Source organism: Ixodes scapularis, unplaced genomic scaffold, assembly GCF_016920785.2.
Source record: "Ixodes scapularis isolate PalLabHiFi unplaced genomic scaffold, ASM1692078v2 PGA_scaffold0__279_contigs__length_252992795, whole genome shotgun sequence".
Lineage (NCBI taxonomy): Eukaryota > Metazoa > Arthropoda > Arachnida > Ixodida > Ixodidae > Ixodes > Ixodes scapularis.
Genome location: NW_024609835.1, coordinates 127,427,869 through 127,449,738, shown reverse-complemented (window position 1 = coordinate 127,449,738; position 21,870 = coordinate 127,427,869). Strand labels below are relative to the sequence as shown.

Here is a 21,870-nt window from a genome sequence, read left to right as displayed (position 1 = left end):
GCCGTCACCACCGGGCCTTCCGCAGCAACCGAGGCTATTTGCGCATGGGGGGGGGGGGGGGGGGGGGGGGGGGGGGTTGGTGTTTTCTCGCTGGTAATTGACGGTGGGCGGCTCCTGACTTTTATTTTCTTTGTCTTTAATTGAGCGATTTCTGCTTTAAGATTTCTGTTCTCTTTTAACACTTGAGTCAACACGGACTGAATTTGGGCTAGCTGTAGTTCTAGGGCGGATCTGCCACTGTCCTTATGTTGAGGCTTAGTGGGCATGGAGACCCTATCTGCCCAGCTCACCTGTTGTTGTTGGTCTGACTGCTGGCTTGGTCCCGGCTGCTTTTGGTGGTGGTTCTGCCGTGGCTGTGGTGGCGGCGGTGGCGGCTCCTTTGAACTGGACCGGTGCTTGGATCCGGGCCGGAGTCGAGAGCGGGACTGGGATCGCCCGCCTGCACCTCTGCCTTCACCCGGGGGCAGCATTGGAAAGGACGAGTGCACTCGAAACAAAGGCAGCTTTTGCCTCCACTGCAATGTTAAAACGGGTTCGAACGCGAATGCCAAACGCCAGACGCTGGCGTTTCGCGTTGTAACGCGTTCGGCGAGTGGAGACAGAGGCAGCTAGCTTTGCGTCTATGCCCACCAATCATCCGAACCAGACCTAGGTGTTCTGACGTCGCTCGCGCACTGTCGTTTCCTCCTCTCCCTCAATTTCTGGCCGCATAGTATGCGCCACTTCGAGGGTCATTTCCTGCCTGCGAAAAGGGTGGACGTAAAAAGAAACAAAGAAGCACCAGAGAAACTACTTTAGGAAAGGCGGTCTGCAGGTTCGCGTACAAGGGCGGACGCCTCTTGCTCTCCGCAGACGTACCGGTCCCCGGAGGGCGGCGGCCGCAGCCAACGCATCTACCTGCAGCTGTGGGACACGGCGGGACAAGAGAAGTTCCGCAGCCTCACCACGGCCTTCTTCCGCGACGCCATGGGCTTCCTCGTCCTCTTCGACCTGACCAGCGAACAGTCCTTCCTCAGGTAGGACACCGTTAGTGAGCCTAGATTGAAAAGGGCGCTGCTACGATATGAAGTTAGAATGTCTTTCACTTTATACCAGCTTACTCGCACTAGTGGGACTCAAGGATACTCGCACGCAACGCCACTGACCAAGAAACGCATTTGTTGCGGTGTAATTTTAAAGACAAAAGCGAGCGTTTTATTTCTTTCTATTCTTCGCGAAACTTGATGACGTAACTGGGGATCGAAGTATACGATATTTGAATGCGGCTCATAGGTTGTACCCGGGAATTGCATGGCACTCGATTTGGGCTCGTGATAATTGATAGCTCGAGAAGCATTCGGGTAGTGGCCCGTGTCCAGTTGCTGCAATGATGACAATAGCCGAACCCTAACAATGTCGAACTCAGCGCGTGTCCTGTGCCTTGCCAACTCCAGCGCGTGGCTATGATCAACATTGGCGGCATATAATCGGCTCCTGATCACGTGGCCGCTTGTTCTGACTGCAAGGTGAGGAGGTGAACGCTGCTCGTTTTTCTTTAATTTTGCTGGTACTCCGAATGCGAGTGGTAAAAAACGAACCGGTGTTTCACGGGTCATTAACGCCACGGATCCGTTCGAAGCGGTATTTGCGCAAAGTACAAAAATCGTTGCGTCGCCCCTTTAAGAGAGTGAGGACCTCGAACCACGGAGAGCGTTTCCAAATCAATGGCGAAAACGTCCTGCGCAAATGGGGTGCTCGTGCGCGTGCGTGCGTGTCCGCGCGACGAGGAGGATGGCGGCCAAAGAGGCTGGGCAAAGTTTGGAAACACTCGCAGATGGTCAACGCCTTTCGCTTCCTCCAATCACCTTGTATTGCAAACGCGAACCACGTGACCCGGATTAAGTGATTGGAAACACTCTCATATCTAGGCACACATTGAATTGGGTATGGGTCTTGGCGGTGGCAGCCTCGAACCCTTAGGGTCCAGGTGCGCATCTGGGGAAGGGTTTTGGTTGGAGTAGGAGCTTGGAGCTCCGTTGCCAAAATTCCAGGAGACGACTTTTTTTTTTTTTTAACGAGGTCTATTACGAAATTTCTTGAGATGCTTATTCGATTTGGTCGTACGATGTGAACCCTCAAACAGTGTGCAAAAGGGTTTCGTGGCTTCTGATTCAAATGTGTTTCTGTGTGACGCTATGGAGTACCCAACACACACACGCACAAAACACACGCACAGATATATATATATATATATATATATATATATACATATAATTGGCTCACCTCTTCTGCATAGTATTGAGCGTACTACAGGGAACAAATAACCCTTGAAATGAAACAAATAGCACATAAAACTTGTTGTTGGCCTAGTTGGTTCATGATGCAGTAAGGAGGTTTTTTTTGCGCGACACAGGGGACAAGTACAAGCGAGTAGACACGGACAAGCGCAAAAGCGAGTAGACACGGACAAGCGCAAAAAAAAACTCCTTACTGCAAAATAGCACATACTTGTTCGGTGGGGGAAAGCCTGGCGACTCACAGCGGCATTCCGCCCGTAAGGTCCCTTCTCCGCAGAATTCCGTGCATTCGGTGAAGCCAGCTTTAAGAGAGTGCGGTTTGGAACGACGTAAAAGTGGACAGCCGCCGTTGTATCGATTGTAGTACCACGTAAATCTCGTTAATTGTGCGAATATATCGACTCGAGCGCGGACGTACGGAGTAACTGAACGACCGCATTTTTCAGCTGCCCCGCTTCCGAAAGAACCACGCTGGAGGCGATTACCGCGCACGCGTATGTTGCGTGCGCGAAGCCCCGTCCGCACCGCCACCCCATTAGCGTTGGGAAGGGGGACTGTGATTATGATGATGATGATAATCACTTCAGTGCGTTTCACGCGACTTTTTTTTTTCGCCCAGACAAATCTACGTTTGTGCAATTCGCCGCGAGGGGCGTGCGGACAGGGCTTCGCGCACGCCTCCGCGGCGTGCGCGGAGCCCTGTCCGCACTCTAATCCGGACACTTCGCGAAAAGGTCGGCGAGGAATTCGGCGGCCGTGATTGGCCGGCGCCTCGCTTGACCTTGGCGCCGGCCAATCACGGACGCCGAATTCCTCGCCGACTTCTTCGCCAAGTGTCCATGTTATAGCCCCAGGTGCCCTTCAGAGGTCGCCGCTCTGGCCGGTGTGCAGTACAGCCGCCTTGATGGTGGAACCAATCAAGCGGCGAAAAAAGTGCATCGTCACTGGCTCCTCGTTATTGCGCGTTTTCCATCACTGGCAAAACCAATCACGCGCACAAAAAATGAAAGCCGTTTACAAATCCCTGTAACGCCGAATTGGAGCGCAGCTCTTGAGGAGGAGGAGTGAAGGGTACTGAGGGGAGGGTAGACCCCTCCTCCTCCCCTCATTCTTTAATATGCTCCGGGGGGGCGGTCACGTGACCTCGGGGGGGGGGGGTGTCACGTGACTTCGGGGAGGGGGGGTCACGTGACCTCGGGGGGTCACGTGGCCTCAGAGGGGTCACGTGACCTGGGGGTCACCTTGGGGTCACGTGACCTTGAGGACCTTGCGAGGGGTCACGTGACCTTGGGGGTCACGTGACCTTGGGGAGGAGACCACGTGACCTCGGGGGTCACGTGACCTCGGGGGTCACGTGACTTGGGGGTCACGTGACCTTCAAAGGGTCACGTGGGGTCTTGGGGTCACGTGACCTTGAGGACCTTGGGAGGGGTCACGTGACCTCGAGGGGTCACGTGACCTTGAGAGACGTGGGGTCACGTGACCTTGAGATGACCTTGGGAGGGGTCACGTGACCTGGAGGGGTCACGTGACCTTGGGGGTCACGTGACCTTGGGATGACCTTGGTTACGCCGACGGCGACGGCGACGCCGCTCAAGCCGGGAACGGGCCCCTAAGAGCTGCGCTCTAAAAAAGTGAAAGCCGCTTACAACTCCCTGTAAAGCCGAATTAGAGCGCAGCTCTTGAGGAGGAGGGAAGGGCGCTGGGGGTGGGGAGGGGGTTAGACTAACCAGGGGGGTCACGTGTCCTTGGGGGGTCACGTGACCTTGGGGGTCACGTGACCCCCAATGCCGATGATGTCATCAGTGATGATGACGATGCGGGTACCGATGACGTCATTAGTGACGTCACTGATAACTTCACCAGTGATGATGACGATGCGAATGTCGGTGACGTCATCAGTGACGTCGCTGACGACGTCATCAGTGATGATGACGATGCGGATGCCGGTGACGACATCAGTGACGTCACTGATGACGTCATCAGTGATGATGACGATGACGATGCGGATGTCGGTAACGTCACCGGCATCCACATCGTCATTGTCATCATCACTGATGACGTCACCGGCATCCACATCGTCATCGTCATCATCACTGATGACGTCACCGGCATCCACATCGTCATCATCACTGATGACGTCACCGGCATCCGCATCGTCATCGTCATCATCACTGATGACGTCATCATCACTGATGACGTCACCGGCATCCACATCGTCATCGTCACTGATGACGTCATCATCATTGATGAAGTCATCATCACTGATGACGTCACCGGCATCCACATCGTCATCATCACTGATGACGTCACCGGCATCCACATCGTCATCGTCATCATCACTGATGACGTCACCGGCATCCGCATCGTCATCGTCATCACTGATGATGACGTCATCAGTGATGATGACGATGACGATGTGGATGCCGGTGACGTCATCAGTGTCGATGACGTCATCGGGGGTCACGCGACATCGGCGGGGGTCACGTGACCTCGGGGAGGGGGTCACGTGACCCCGGTGGGCGGCTCGCGCGGTGCATTATGGGAAATTTCCCATGATGCACCGCGCGGTTACGCCGACGCCGACGGCGACGGCGACGCCAACGGCGACGCCGACGCCGCTCAAGCCGGAAACGGGCCCCTAAGAGCTGCGCTCTAAAAAAACTTTTAGAGCGCAGCTCTTAGGGGCCCGTTCCCGGCTTGAGCGGCGTCGCCGTCGGCGTAACCAAGGTCATCCCAAGGTCACGTGACCCCAAGGTCACGTGACCCCTCCCCAAGGGTCATCGGGGGTCACGTGACTCCCCAAGATCACCCCAAGGTCACGTGACACCCGAGGTCACGTGACACCCAAAGTCACGTGGCTCCCCAAGTCACGTGACCCCCGATGACGTCATCAGTGACGTCATCGTCATCGTCGTTGATAACGTCACCGGCATCCGCATCGTCATCGTCATCATCTCTGATGACGTCACCGGCATCCGCATCGTCATCATCGCTGATGACGTCACCGGCATCCGCATCGTCATCGTCATCATCGCTGACGACGTCATCGGTGACGTCACTGATAACGTCACCGGCATCGGCATCGTCATCATCACGGATGACGTCACCGGCATCCGCATAGTCATCGTCATCATCACTGATGACGTCACCGGCATCCGCATCGTCGTCGTCATCATCACTGATAACGTCACCGGCATCCGCATCGTCATCATCACTGATGACGTCACCGGCATCCGCATCGTCATCGTCATCATCACTGATGACGTCACCGGCATCCGCATCGTCATCGTCATCATCGCTGATGACGTCATCAGTGACGTCACTGATGACGTCACCGGCATCCGCATCGTCATCGTCATCATCATTGATGACGTCACCGGCATCCGCATCGTCATTGTCAGCATCACTGATGACGTCATCGGTATCCGCATCGTCATCGTTACTGATGACATCATCGGCATCCGTATCGTCACGTGACCCCCCTAGGTCACGTGACCCCCACCCAAGGTTACTTGACCCCCCCCCCCAGTACCCTTCCCTCCTCCTCCTCAAGAGCTGCGCTCTAATTCGGCGTGACAGGGAGTTGTAAACGGCTTTCACTTTTTAGAGCGCAGCCCTTAGGGCCCGTTTCCGGCTTGAGCGGCGTCGGCGTCGCCGTCGGCGTCGGCGTAACCGCACGGTGCATCATGGGAAATGTCCCATAATGCACCGCGCGAGCCCCCCACCGGGGTCACGTGACCTCGTTGGGGGCACGTGACCCCCCGAGGTCACGTGACCCCGGTGCATCATGGGAAATGTCCCATAACGCGCGAGCCCCCCACCGGGGTCACGTGACCTCGTGAAGGGCACGTGACCCCCCCGAGGTCACGTGACCCCCTGAAGTCACGTGACTCCCCTGAGGTTACGTGACCCCCGCCGATGTCGCGTGACCCCCAATGACGTCATCGTCACTGATGACGTCACCGGCATCCACATCGTCATCATCACTGATGACGTCATCATCACTGATGACGTCACCGGCATCCACATCGTCATCATCACTGATGACGTCACCGGCATCCACATCGTCATCGTCATCATCACTGATGACGTCACCGGCATCCGCATCGTCATCATCACTGATGACGTTACCGACATCCGCATCGTCATCAGTGACGTCACTGATGTCGTCACCGGCATCCACATCGTCATCGTCACTGATGACGTCACCGGCATCCGCATCGTCATCGTCATCAGCATTGATGACGTCGCCGGCATCCGCATCGTCATCGTCATCATCACTGATGACGTTACCGACATCCGCATCGTCATCGTCATCATCACTGATGACGTCATCAGCGACGTCACTGATGACGTCACCGACATTCGCATCGTCATCGTCATCATCACTGGTGAAGTCATCAGTGACGTCACTAATGACGTCATCGGTACCCGCATCGTCATCGTCACTGATGACGTCATCAGTGACGTCAGTGTTGACATCATCGGCATTGGGGGTCACGTGACCCCCCCCTGGTTAGTTTAACCCCCCCCAGTGCCCTTCCCTCCTCCTCCTCAAGAGCTGCGCTCTAATTCGGCGTTACAGGGAGTTGTAAGCAGCTTTCACTTTTTAAACTCGAAGTTTCGGCACTCACTTCACCATTGTTTGTTTCGGCCGCCGGAATTCTTTGCTGTCATTTGTAAAAGTTACTCCGAAAATTTACGTGGGATATACGGGGGGATCTGCCTCGAAGAGCGAGAGTGGATTTTCTAACAAAAAATGTAAGTTACGCATCTCCGAACTCTGTGTCTCCTTCTCAACGTAGCGCCAGTGTTAGAATAACGTTCCACTGTTTAGAAACTTAAATCTTATTTGGTTATAAAAAAAAGGAACGACGTAAGGAAAAGCTTTATAAGAAAATGGTGACCAGCAAATCCCGCAAAAATCGCTTGTAACTTTAACTTCAGATAGCATTAAGTTTATTTTTTCCGTATTATTGCAACCACGAGTGCTATAAAGTCTGACCGTCTGGAAATACATAATTTGTTTTTGCCATTAAAAAAAACGCAGCTTTTTTTTATTGCTTTGTAATTGCTGTTAGTCGTGCCAAATTACACCAAAGACACGTCGCTCGATGCTACTTTCAGAATGATAGCTACTTCGCTCCTAAAATCTCTCTCTCTTTTTTTTTTTTTTTTTTTTTTACAGGAAGCAATTTAGTAAGACTTATTCTGAGGCCGGTCTATTTTATTTGGAGCGATTTACAAAAAACACTGAGAAACTTTGCTCACTCCAAACACTATAATCGTCAAGCCTGCATCCCCGAAATACACGATGGCCCGTATCACACACAGTCGTAATCCGTTGTCATGCGCTGGTAGCACAGAAGCTGCGCGCGACTGTCATTAGGCCGTCTAGGCTGCTTCTCCGCAAGCTTTTGCACGTTCAAAGACAGCGTCAAGGGCAGTTAACTTGAATCGACATTTTAGGCAACCTCGCTTTTGTGAAATCGATAGTACCACTAGAATCCCTGCGTCTTTGCTTAGATCTTACCAGGAGGGGACAGAACGCGAAATGTTTTACCAGTTGCGTTTTTGTAGTGTTTTTTTTTTTTGTGGGGGGGGGTGGTAACTTACATAAAGCATCTATATATATATATATATATATATATATATCTCATGGTGTCGAGCCGGAACCGAACCGAACCGAACCGAAAACCGGAACCGAACCGGTATTTTTTCCGGAACTGAACCCGAACCCGAACCGTTATATTGTTATCGCGATGAACCCGAACCGGAACTGAACCGGAAAAAAAAATAACGGTTACCGGCTCATGTCAAAACGGTTCGGCCACGCGCTGTTGACAATGAATGTGCTATCAATGCCATTTGTTTTTAAGTGCCGTCAACTGACACACACCTCGCTTACATATTTTTCTTCTCCACCCAGTCTTAGGAATATAAACGCTGCATTTATGAATCTTGACATAGGAAGCAGTATTGCGCTGGTCGCGGCTTGCACGGAAGAAAAAGAATTCGAAGGCTGTGCAAAAAAAAAAATTGCGTCACGGGATTTTATTTTCCTACAATCTCGTAAATCCTAAATGCTGCTGTGTGCTCATTTCATAACACGTTTCTAGAACATGATGTTGCATTTTTTTTTTTATTTTGGTGTTATTTTGATTTTGTTAATTTGGTGTTGCAGTTTGTCATTTATAATTTCCGAACCGGTTCGCGAACCGGTTCAGTGCCCCGAACCGGTTCGCGGTTCGAATTAATCGAACCGGAACTGAACCGGAGCAAAATAAATTTACCTGAACCTGAACCGTAACCGAACCCGTATTTTTTCGGTTCGACACACTGATATATATATATATATAGTAGTGAACAAAAAGATTGGATATTTCGGTTTTACGTGGGTGACTTTTCTTCGAACTGTGATACAGATATAAAAATTGTAATGGAACACTACATTAACGTTCTATTTAGAGTGGAAACTGATTCTTACTTAAATATGAATCAATCAACTAGACGTCGAGCAATACTCCTGTAAAAAAAAACGAAATACCATATATTTTTGTTTACTACTGTATATATGTGACCGAACACTCTTGTATTGTACTATCGAAATCCCCAAAAAAGCATTTCAATATAAACCTGGATTGCGGGTTTGCGTCGTGTTTTGGTTGACTTCTTTGCCGAGAGTTCTTCCCAATAGAGTGAATAGCTATCTTTATTACTGTTATGATTCGTGCTTTTGAAAGGAACTTGCACAAAGTTAGAAAGCTTAAAAGGATGGAACGAGCGCATCGGTAGGTTGTGTCACGTAAATTCCCGGGGTGCTTTCAGCATCCGACCCGATTGTAACCCTTATCGACATTGGGGGGCGTCTCATTATGTACTGCATGGAAACACTTCTTTGCCAATGTCACGAGCCTGTGGCCTGGGGTTGACTGATCGCCCTGTCAAGACCAGCTTCGTGAACACATGCAGACCAGGCACGCCTGACGGAATGACCAACTTACCGAAACATTCCAAAAAGTAAAATATTAAGAAAAATGTCAAAATTCGAATTCATTGGCACTTTGTAATACCCATGCAATTGCACACTTCGGGAACATTACGAGCTTTGTTCAAGAAAAACAGAAATTGCCAATTTTCTGAATGTGGCCCATCGTATTCAATGCAAAACAATTTGTAGAGCTGTAAAATAAAATCTAGACGCGCTCAAAAATTGTATTACTGCTTTTTGATATCCTTATGACTGCCATTTCATATATTTCCGGGAAACGTTTGAGATGTTTGTTGTTGTTCAGTTGAAATTCCCATTTTAGTGCAGACACCGAGGCGTGGACGTCCAAGAAAGTTGGGGATGGGTGCAGGAAGTGACAAAGCTAACACCAACAAGTAATTGAAGGGCTGTTATAAAATAAATTTACCTTTATCCTACGGATTAAGTTGGGAGACGCAGAGTGTGTAAGCATGTGCCACTATCCGTCACGTGATCACCTGGCGTCACATCGTCACGGGACAACGTGACATTACAGCATTGGTTGGCAGTGATGCCATCAACATGAGGCTCTCACGTGACATCTCAGTCACGTCACTAACGTGTCACGTGCTAGCCTGATTTTGAGAGCGTCAATGGTTCACCGGCTCGCTGATTATGTCACCTGACCACCGTCCGCTAAATTTAGCGGGCGCGCCCGATAAATTTAGCATTTTCCGGCCCTTAAACATATTCGTGAAAATCACCAGTGTGGCTGTAGAAGCTCATTTGGGTCACCAAACTAGGCGGTAAAATATGACACTCGAAATTACCCTGCCTGAGAAAAAAAAGGAAAAAATAAATAAAAAGACCGATATGACGTGTTCGCACTGTGTCGATAACATCAGCAAATATCTGGCTCCTTTAACATCGTCGCAAGTGGCGCTGGCCCACGGACATTTATGACGATTGGCGGCCGACAGGCGCCCACCCTTTTGGGCACGAGAATCGCTCACTACCGTTGGAGCGCGCTACTGTTCGCCCTCCTCGCTGTATACGCAGCAACACTATCTTAACGTCTTGAGGCGCTCCTTTAATCTAACGCCCCTACAGTCCTGTGCGCAGAACGCATTCATGATATGTGCGCACATCTGGCTGCGACACAAACGCTCGTACTTTGCCCGCGAAAATAAGTTTTACACTGCGACGCAATTCGTTACCACGTAGTTTGTTAACACACAGCGTGGCGCACGCCACCGCGCTGTGTGTGGCGTGCGCCAGGCGTGTTGCTAAAGGACGGACGCCTGGTGCAAGGGGACGCACGCTTGCGGTCTTTGAGTGAGAAAGAGGGGTGCGGCGCTGACAGGGAGTTGCCGAGAAAAGAGGACGGTGTTTTCCGACCCGGGTAAATGAATCATGCATAACAGAAGCAGGAGGCTGTAACTTTGTGAGAGTGTCACGCTAGCGGTTGGAATAGAACGCGAAAGTTTGAGATATCTGGATCAAAAGATAATCGAGAAAAATGAAATTTCGCTAGGAGCCGACGTTCATTCCTAAACCGTCAAAACAAGAATCGACATTGTGGGTGCCCGTAGAATTCATTTCAGTAAAACGAGCTTCTCAGAAAATGTGTCACTGATATCAATCCCACAAACGCTGACAGTATCACTTCTTGTTTTGACGATATTAGGCTTCGGTCGACGTCGACTCAAAGAGAAATCTACTTTTCTTCAATTATCTATAGGTCCAAGCAACCTCATTTACTCAAACTTTCCCGTTCGATCCCAACCGCTAGCTTCACATTCTCACAGGTTCGAGCTTTCTGCGATACATAGTTTATATATCCGGACCGAAAAACACGGTTAACTTTTCTCGGGAACTCCCTACATATCGTCACCCGACGTACAGATGATGGTGGAGAGAGAGAGAGCTGAGGCAGAAAACGCGGATCGGGAAAGGCTACACAAACCCCGATTTTACACTTTTCAATAAATTTTACATTAAAAAAATAAAAAAATATATATATTATATATTAAGGCATGATTACTCTCTTGAGTACATTATGGGGAAAGTGTGATTTTAATAATTATTGGGAATATTGAGTGTGGCAGCAAGCAGGTTCTCCGAAGCTGCAAGCGTTGGAACGTTTAGGAACCGTCCGCATGCATAGCATTCTTTTTCTTACTTTTTTTTTTTCGCCTCTTTTGTGCTTTATTTTGTTTGGTTTGCATTGATCTTTGTCGTGCTTTGAGGAATATACTCGAACCCCGCGCACGTCTTGCGCCTGGGGAATTAATACGCGTAACCGTGCGAAAACGTAGGCATACGTGCGCGAAGAGCGCGTACGCCGGACGACCTCAGAGAGTCATAAACGTGCGCGGTAGCGACTTGTTCGAGCGCTCCCAAAGAAGCTTGCCTATACGGATGCAAATCGGGTTAAAAGTGCACCTGGGGAACTTTACTTCGTTGACGAAAAAGTACAAATACTCGAAGCTAAGAGGGAACAAGATTAACGGCATAGCCTCTGCGAGGAACATGTATTTTGTTCTGTTGGTGATTTAAAGGGACCCCGCAACGCCTTTTTAACTATTTCTAAACTTGAACTGCTACGCGGGAACCGGTGTGTGACACTCTAGTAAAACGATAAAAATATTTATAATAAAAAGTTGAGTTTCTTACAAATAGGATTTTGTGTTTTCGGAGTTTATTTTTTGTTAGATTTGGAAACTGTTTTTCGGAATTTATTTTTCGCTAAAACTTAAAAATTTGTCGGGTAATTTTTTTTTTATATTTCACATTATTTGAATTGTAGAGATTCATTTTACTGTTTCCAAATTTTTAATATTAAAAACGAATAATGAACAATATCCGGACTTACATTAAATCAGTGTTGACGGTACCGCGTTACAAGTAACGGCGTTACCGGTAACACGTTACTACTTCCGGTAGAGTTCTAAAGTACTCCTTATATATTCAAGACAGTGACGGGTAACGTACTTGGGTTACTTATTTTATGTAACGGGTAACGTAGTTACGTGACTCGTTACTTCTTCTATCAAAGACTTAACAAAAATTACTCTTCAATGTTTTTCGTGTTTTTAGGAACCAAGACTTGCACATTTTATAGTGTTTGTGCCTTCCTTTAAGTTTCTTCTCGTGAGTATTTAGGTAAAACCGTAAAAAAAAAGATAAAGTAATTATGTCCACTTTTTGCATGAAAATAATGTTTCTTGGAATATATGGCGCTTATGCGTACTTGTACCGTCAAAACAGTAAAACCTGTGAATTCATAATTAAAAAAGTAACTCAAAAGTAACCTGCGTTACTTTCTTATCGGTAACGGTAACGCGGTCCTTTTGTTTTGAGGTAACGTAGGTCGGTAACGCGTTGCTTTTATTTGTAAGTAACGAGTAACGGGTTTCGTTAATTTTTTTTCGGTAACGCCTGCAGCACTGCATTAAATTAATAAGAACTCGCCAATGATATGGCTACAGCTGAATTTGGCTTTGACCGCACTTGCTTTTGGAAGTACTAACTGTCCCACGACAGGTCTTACAAACAAAATTGTTGCTTCAATTAAGGTCACTACTTTCAAATGACTAAACACTTGAACGCATTCGCTGGAAAGCAAGAAAGCGCCAGCTGACCTGCACCCCTCTGATAAAATTTACAGCTTCATAACTTTTATTGTTATAAATACACAACCCCTCTTCCCTCTAAGAAGCGCAAATCGTGTGCTCCAAACTGTAAAACGGAACAGTGATTTTTTTTCGTGACCGAGAGATGCAATGACCTAGGATCATGTGCGCTTTGCTTAGGGTGTTTAGGGTGGAGACATCTGGCCATTTTGTCCCACACTTTTCTTTTTCTTTTTTGTTCAGAAGCGCGTGAAAGAGCGTGTCCCTGCACGTGTTTGTGGCGCCGACTGTGATGTGGCGATATTTTGTTTTGGGGGGATCGGTGGCCGAGTGGGCTAGCGCACACCACCTCGGAGCACATGGAGCCAAAGCTCGCGCTGCAGAACCCAGGGATCCTGGGCTCAATCCCCACCCCTGCCCGTTTCGTACCGGCGTGCGGTCGTGTATCACTACTGCGTGATGCACGTTTAAGACCCCAGGCTAGCGGTTGTACTGCACTGGCTAAATTTCTCATCTACAGCTGGGAGACTCGTCGCCCGTTGAGGCAGACCAAGTTCTAGGCTGTATAAACATACACACAACCCAGTTATTATTTACATTTTGTTTTCGTCGATTTCTTTGTATTTTACCCGTGAGCGCGTGCTGTCGGCATCGGGTACCACAAAGGGTGGCATCACCCTAAACAGAAGGACATTGAGGCATCCTACAATGACCTGTTCTTCTGACCGAACTTGGACAAGATGAACGGTGAACTCCCTTCTGTCAATAGTCCGATATTTCAAATGAAAATGAAGTGGCTTCTCCTGAGGACCGTCGACCCTGTGCACTCACGCAATTTATTTGAAAATACAGTCTTCTTTTTATTGCTTTTGATTTTGCCATCGCAACCTCGAAATTCCGAGTTTTGTTTTCAGATAAATCCGAATTTACGAAAGTTTCGCCGACAAATGTTTTACGCTTGGGAGAAGAGCGTGTTGGTTTAAGTCATGGATGAAGAAATAATAAAACAATTAAAACAGGGACAACACAACCACATCTTTCATAAGATGTGGTTGTGTTGTCCCTGTTTTAATTGTTTTATTCTTTCTTCATCCATGAAATGTTTTACCGTGTGTATTTTCTTTATATTGCTTATCGTTCCGCAAGTAAACGAAAACATCCATCCTTCCCCCGCAATAGAGCGATTCCGCTGCGTAATCGCAAAGGAAAAAACAAACAAAATATTTGCCGATATGCAGCCGCGTGTGGCGGTTACAGGAACTGCAGTGTGACGTACTCTGTGGGATGTCGTTTATAAGTTAGCGATTTCTGCAATTTCGTGCTAAACTAAAGGTTTTTATTTATTTATTTATTTCTTAGCACAGAGTAATGCGTGAAGTCAGCCGTGGCCTAGGAGGGAGGTGCCACTTCAATTTCGTACTATTCCCCTAATCTCCGTTGTGTTTCTTTTTTTTTTTTCTTATGTTTTGTTGTAACGAAGTAAATAACTTAAAAACACTTCTGCTTCCCTGTCAGATGCGGTGTCACGCTTTAAAAGCGTGAAAACAAACCAAGGTATACTGTAGGGGTTGCTTGACAGGAAGGATATGCAATGTGGGAAAATTGAGACTAGAGATCGCTTTTCACCACTTGGTTCAGCAAAACATTTTAACACTTCAAAAATAAAAATAAAATCTCCCTGGTGAGTGAACTTCCAGGGTTTCTCTAAAAAAACGTGAACGATTGTGAAGTTGCTGACAAGATGGTGTCATCGTAGACTTTGCTTTTTTTTGCGTTTTGAACGGAAGGTGGCAGGTAAAATTGCTGGTACTATCTCGTGAACAATATAAATAACAACAATTTTTTTTTTTTTGTGGCAGATTATTTTTTTTTGTGCTGTTCAAACTGTTTGATGGAATGCGAAGTTCAGCTTTCATTCTTTGAACTCGATGACAAATCGAGAGATAGCAGGCTGTTTAAGCACAGTGTTGCTGCAGGTTACCATGGATACTTCATCGCTGTTTGCGCATATTGAATGCGCAGCGGAAGCATTACGGTAGCTTCGAAAGTGCGGCACGAGCTTACGGTACCATAAGACAGGATTGGGCCGGGCTGTGCGCAAAAAATAGCTCTAAAAGTAAAAGAAGACGAAGTAAACTAAGGTGGTGTCAAGCAGTTATATAGGTGATCAATGGGGCCTATCACTGTCTCTCGTCCATGCCTTCGTTTTCCCGCATACCTGTGAGTGAGGAAGGCTAGTTTGAATATAACCGCTCCGTCTACCTCCTGGGAACCATGGGGAGACGGTTGTCGAAAGAATTCTAAGGGCGGCCATAACTAATTTATTTTTAGAGCGCAGCTCTTATGCGCCCGTTTCCGAGTTGAGCGGCGTCAGCGTCAGCGTAACCGCGCGCGTTGTATTATGGGACCTCACAGTTTCCCCGCTAAATTTAGCGGGAAAACTTAATTGGTGTTGACGTTACGCGACGTTAATTTCCCCGCTTACTTTAGCGGAGAAACTTAACCCGCTAAATTTAGCGGGGAAATTTTCGCTAAATATCCTGCTAAATTTAGCTGGAAAATTTTTGCTGAATTCCCCGCTACATTTAGCGGGGAAGGAGGAGGAGTGGAAGGCACGGAGGGGGACGAGTCAAGATGCATACCCTCCTCTTCGCACCCTCCCCTCCTCGTCGTCAAGAGCTGCGCTCTAATTTCGCATTACAGCGAATTGTAAACGTCTCATTTTTTTACTGTTACTTTATTTTTTCTTATTAACTTTAAGTTTCTGACGTGGTACTAAGACGCTTGCAGTGCTATTACCCAATGGGACAATTGAGAAGAGAGTTAAACAAGGTACCAACCGGCAACCACAGCAGTTTTAAGAGGATTCTTGATGCAGAAAAGATCTTCGGAGGAAAATGAGTTGAAAGTAGGTTGTTCCGGCTCTCTCTCTCGCTCACTATTTCTCTGTTTCTCTCTCTCTCTCTCGCTCTCTCTCTTTTTTTTTTTTTTTTTTAGGTATACAAGTTATTTTTTCCATACGACAGTTCTGCCCACCACCGCTCTTTGGAAGAACCCGTCGAAAAGATTCGAGATATCGATACCGTGTTTTGGAAGAGAGTTCCCTCTGGGTCCCTCTGGGGTAACCGATCGGCGCGCCCACATATTTGACCCGATTTTCACCGAGCTATGTGGTGTCCTTCGTCCCGCCTCGCAGCATCCGGTCGTGGCTGGAGCAGCTCCGCACGCACGCGTACTGCGAGAACCCGGACGTGGTGCTGTGCGGCAACAAGGCGGACCTGGAGGAGAGCCGCGCCGTGAGTGAGGCCCGCGCCAGGGCCGAGGCCGAGAAGCACGGTTTCCCGTACTTCGAGACGAGCGCGGCCACGGGACACAACGTGGGCCGCGCCGTCGACGCCCTGCTCAACCTGGTCATGCGGCGCATCCAACACACCGTGGACCGCGGGGGAGCGCCGCCGCATGCCCTGACGGCGACGCGACGCTCGCCGCTTGAGGACGGGGACCCGCTGCGCAGGGCGCCCGGGGAGGACGCCCTTCCACCGCCCAATAACGGATGCAGTTGTTAGTGTTAGGCTCACAGGTGGGTAGGCTGCCTCAGTGCTCACACGTCGTATACAACACCGCAGGCATGATGACAGAAGTACCTAAAGACACGCCTTGACCATGGTCCAAGCAGTGGCGTAGCCAAGAAAATGTTTTCGGGAAGGGGGGCTGCTGAAGTTTTATCAGCTCCTTTCCTGGTTACGCCACTGGTTCCAAGCATGTTTTCTTCATACATTTGTAGGCTTCGAACTTTTCCAGACAGCTGTTGCCGATCTGACAGGGCAGTCATACAAGGAAGGAACATCCGTCAGACAGTGTCTGCCTACTCCCTTTAGTCTGATGTAGTGGCAGCGTGTCCGCGGCTTTAGGGCGATGTCATTCTTTGTAGTGCCCTGGACCCTCACGCGTCCACGTACAAAGAAATAGCCGGAAACATGTATTGACGCTCCAGCACAGTCGAGCCATAGACAGCTGTAAAAAATGCGGGTTGTGGCGAGTCGATAATATTATTGCTGTGCAGCTAACGAGACTGTGGCGTTAACCAACAAGAACGTCTAAGAAAAAAAAAAAAGTGAACATTAGAAGTCACGCCCTGCGCTTCATGAGCTGTCGGTGGCTGTAGAGACGCTCCCTCTGTCTCACGCACTCTAGAACAAAGAAATAAGAGAAGCATTGGGAACAAATAAGCACCCCGAGGCTGCCAAGCTCGTGTGAAGTCACCCTAAGTCAGACTATACTCTGTTCGACACATCGGTAGTTTAGCGCCCCATGTTGCAGCACAAGAAACAGCGTCCAAATCACGAGCTAAAAAGCAACGCTGACGGAAGAAGACAAAGTGGACTTCGAAAAGGTGCTGGAAGTATTCCAAAATCATTGCATCGGAAAAAGAAACGTTATTTACGAGCGAGCGAGGTTTCATCAACGCAAGCAAGAACCTGGCGAGACCGTCGAGGCCTTCGTAACAGCCCTACACAGACTGGTGGCCCACTGCGGGCACGGAGCACTCAAAGAAGAATTGGTGCGCGACCGCCTGGTGGTCGGCTTACAGGACGGGAAGCTGTCAGAGACGTTACAAACTGATCCCCAACTCACCCTGGAGAAGGCGTTACAAAAGGCGAGACAAAAGGAAGCCGTACGAAGGCAGCAGGCTGTCGTGCGCCAGGAGAACCCAGCAGAAGAACTGTCTGTCGACGCCCTCCGGAAAACGTCGAGTAAAGGCCGCTCCAGTTCCGGAGACCAAACAAACGAGACTGCGGGGTGGAAGAGCCCGCTACACGGTTGCGGGAAGTGCGGCGGACAAAGCTTTCATGAAAAGAGCAACTGCCCGGTATCCACGTCCAAATGTCACTCATGTGGCAAGAAAGGCCACTGGCAAAAAATGTGCTACAAGAAACGTCTACGAGAAGTCACCACAGAAAAGAATGAACCTTTACTGGAAAGATGGTCACTGGGCGCACTCAAGGAGGGTAGCAGTGCATCAGCATGGAGAAAAGAGCTCAGCGTCAATGGAAAGCCAATCACTTTCAAGATTGACACCGGGGCAGATGTAAATGCGGTGCCACTGAGGGCTGTTAGAGATGTGAGTGCAGTACGACCCACTGCAGTGAAACTCTACGGTGCCGGCGGACAGCCACTGGAGGTGTTGGGAAAGGTTCAAGCCACCCTAAGCTGTGGAAACAACAGCGTCCGAGATGAGATGTATGTTATCCAAGGGCTGGAAGAACCTCTGTTGGGCCGTCGAGCGAGTACGGGTCTAAAGATTGTACAGCTGCTGCAAGCGGTTACAGCAGACCCAGGTGCAAAGTACAAAGAAAAGTTCTCAGGAATGTTCAAGGGTCTCGGGGAAATGAAAGGTGACTACCACATCAAGCTCGAGGCAGGTGCAAGCCCAGTGTCAGTAAACACGTCACGGAGAGTGCCCTTGGCTTTGTTGGATAAGGTCAAGGCTCAGCTGACGGAGATGGAGAAAGACGGCATTATTAGGAAAGTCGTAGAGCCGACTCCCTGGTGCTCAGTTATGGTGGTGATCCCCAAATCAAGTGGGGAAGTCAGGATTTGTGTTGACCTGACAAACCTCAACAAGTGCATCGAAAGGGAGAAGCTTGTGCTCCCGTCGGTAGAAGAAACACTGGGGCGTCTCGCTGGCGCAAAGGTTTTTTCGAAGTTGTATGCCAAAGCGGGTTTCTGGCAAGTGAAATTGGCTGAAGACTCACAGCTGCTCACAACTTTTATAACCCCTTTTGGCAGGTTCTGTTTCCAAAGGCTCCCCTTTGGCATCTCCTCGGCGCCTGAGCACTTCCAAAGACGTATGAATCAAGTTCTTGAGGCGATACCTGGAGTGTTGTGTCACATGGATGACATTTTGATCACGGGAAGAGATCTCAAAGAACACGACGAGAGGCTGGAGGAGGTCCTTTCGAGACTGAATGCTGCGGGAATCACACTTAACGACGAGTGCGAGTTCGCAAAAACATCTTTGAAGTTCTTGGGACACATCCTGAGTGCGGAAGGGATCCAGCCTGACCCCGAAAGAGTGAAGGCAATCGTGGACTTCCGGGCACCAGACACCGTTACTAAAGTTCGTCAGTTTATCGGCATGGCTAACCAGGTTGGACGGTTTATACCCAACTTGTCGGAGAAGCTAAAACCCATCCGAGATCTTCTCAGAAAAAACGCAGAATGGAACTGGGACGCCCAGCGGCAAGGAGCATTCGACCAGGTGAAGCGAGACATCGCGGAAGCTACAACGCTGACACTCTATGATCCCCGACAGCAGCTGATAGTGTCGGCAGACGCCTCGGCGTATGGGCTAGGCGCAGTGCTGTTGCAGAAGGATTGACAAGGACTGGTGAGCCCGGTCGCTTTTGCATCCAAAGGACTGAGTGAGACGGAAGGAAGGTACGCGCAAATAGAAAAGGAGGCTTATGCGGTCACTTGGGCATGCGAACGCTTTCAAAAGTTTCTGATAGGAACCAAGTTTCATGTGCAAACGGACCACAAACCCCTAATTGCGTTATTGGGTGACCGAGAGTTGAATACCATTCCTGCAAGAATCCAGAGGTTCAAGCTCAGACTCATGCGTTTCAGCTACTCCATAGAACATGTACCCGGGAAGGATTTATGGACGGCAGATGCTCTCTCGAGATCCCCAGTAGAGCCCCCTGAGAAGATGGAAGAGGAGTTAGAGGCGTACGTCCAGCTTGTGACAAGCTTCCTGCCAGCTACGAGTCACTATCTGGACGAAATACGCACTGCTCAGAGTCAAGATCCTGTATGTTGCAAGTTAAGAGAGTACTGTGCAAAGGGCTGGCCCCACAAGACGGACATCCCACCTGAGATCGCTCCTTACTTCAGGCATAAAGACAGCCTCACGGTACAGAGCGATCTCCTCGTGAAAGACAATCGGTTAGTAATCTCGAAGTTATTGAGAAAGTGCTGTGCCAATTACATGCAGGGAACCAAGGAGTGTCCAAGTGCAGAGAACGAGCAAGAATGTCAGTGTGGTGGCAAGGACTCAGCACTCAGTTGCAAGAGGTGATTACCAACTGCACAAGCTGCATCCAAGAGCGCATCCCAAGAGTGGAACCTATGATAGCATCGGAGCTCCCCTACTATCCATGGCAACGTGTTGCAGCCGACCTCTTTGAATTGAACGGCAAGCACTAGTTGTAGATTACTACTCCAGATTTATAGAAGTGTGTCTGCTGAAGCAAACAACATCGGAAGCGATTGTGGCGGACCTAAAGTCTGAGTTTGCCCGCCATGGGATACCGGAGGTGTTCAGGTCAGACAACGAACCGCAGTTCGCGTCCAAGAGTTTTGACGAATTCACAAGAAAGTACCAGATTCGCCACATTAAAAGCAGCCCACACTATCCCAAGAGTAACGGGGAAGCAGAACGCATGGTAAAGGTTGCCAAAGACATCCTGAAAAAGGCCGAAGACCCAGAGCTGGCACTTCTGATCTACAGAACTACACCAGGCCCCTGCGGATATAGTCCAACTCGACTACTCATGGGACGGCAACTACGTACAACTTTGCCTATGTTGCCATCCATGTTAACCCCTAAAGTGCCAAACCACGCGGATTTCCGAAGAAAAGATAAGGAAGAGAAAAGAAGGCAGGCCCAAGGATACAATCAACGGCACGGAGTAAGCTGCCACAAGGAGCCGTCCATCGGTGGCTCTGTTTGGGTCAGAGACCCTGGCACGCCGGGGCAGATTGTGAGGAAAACGAACAACCCGAGATCCTTCGTGGTGGAGACACCGTCTACACAACTCGTCCGGATTACCTACCATTTAGTCCCAGCAGAAACACCGAGAAAGAGTGCTCAAACCGGATACAATGGAGACGAAGAAACGATATGCGAACAAATGATCAATCCAGGCGAGAATGTCCAGACCCCGTGCGTTAAGGACAAAGAACCGACATCGGAACAGGTACTCGGCCCAGAGGGAGGTCCACCTATGGCTCTCGGTCCGGAAGAATCTACTCCGACATCGGAACAGGTACTCGACCCAGAGGGAGGTCCAGCTACGGCTCTCGTTCCGGAAGAATCTGTCATCGACTCCGGCACAAGGAAAGAGGAGCCCTACACTCTCACTAGAGCTGGGCGACCAATCATTCGGCCCCAGAGATTCAGAAACTAGTTTCAAGCCCATTGTAGAGAAAGGGGGATGTGGTAATAATCACGTTTATGCGTTTCAATAAAACCCCGAGAGGGGGCAGCCAGTTGGGGGCGCGTGCTTAACCCAGCTCGCTGGTGCTGTTCTGTCTCTCTCTGTGTGGTCAATCCGAATTATCACGACAATTGCAAGCTTAGCGCCCCGATTGATTCCCCATGGGCACCAACCAGCCACCGGCGCGCCGAGCGTGCGCATGAGCGTGATCTTGACAGGCTTACCATTGCAAGTGCTTGCCAGCACGTGCAGAGAGATGGTGGCGGTCAGTGGTCTATTGGCGACGTGCGCGATCGAAAGTGTCGCTGAGGTCTGCCTTCCACGATTGGCCGAATGCTGACTATGACGTCAGCAAAGGAGTTTTCATCGAAAGAGATAAGAGTAATGAAAGAACCTCCATTTTGGTGATGTTGGCAATGTTGGTTTCAGTGCGCCATGATTTCAAGCTTCAACCATGTTCATTACAGACACCACTGAACTTGTCATTCGCAAGGTAATGACGAGAGGGAACCCCAGGAGGTCGCCACCGAAACATATCGCTGCTAATAGCACATTTCAAAGCCAAGTACATAGCGCGTTTTCGGTTTTTGGTTTTGTTCCAGGCATGGACATGACTGTTGGAAATAAAAGTTTCTAACCAGAGCTCGAACCGGGAGACACCGTTCCGAGCTCCCCAGAGGAAAAGAAAAAATAAAGAGAAGTGCTTCGACGACAGAAATTCTGACGTCCCCGACCAGAGATGAAAGACGCCTACCCTAGTGTTG

General features: G+C 49.3%; 1 protein-coding gene across 2 annotated transcripts in view; it reads left to right on the top strand.

Moving 5' to 3' along the window:
- The window catches only part of LOC8033539 (ras-related protein Rab-27A), a 197,046-nt gene that overhangs the window by 170,605 nt on the left and 4,571 nt on the right, over window positions 1-21,870 (top strand). For both annotated transcript variants that reach the window (XM_042289797.1, XM_040211328.2), the window contains exons 3-4: window positions 853-1,016; window positions 16,081-16,464. In XM_042289797.1, coding sequence (XP_042145731.1) covers window positions 853-1,016; window positions 16,081-16,450 — 534 coding nt within the window. In that variant the 3' untranslated portion in view covers window positions 16,451-16,464. The remainder of the gene's footprint in view (window positions 1-852; window positions 1,017-16,080; window positions 16,465-21,870) is intronic.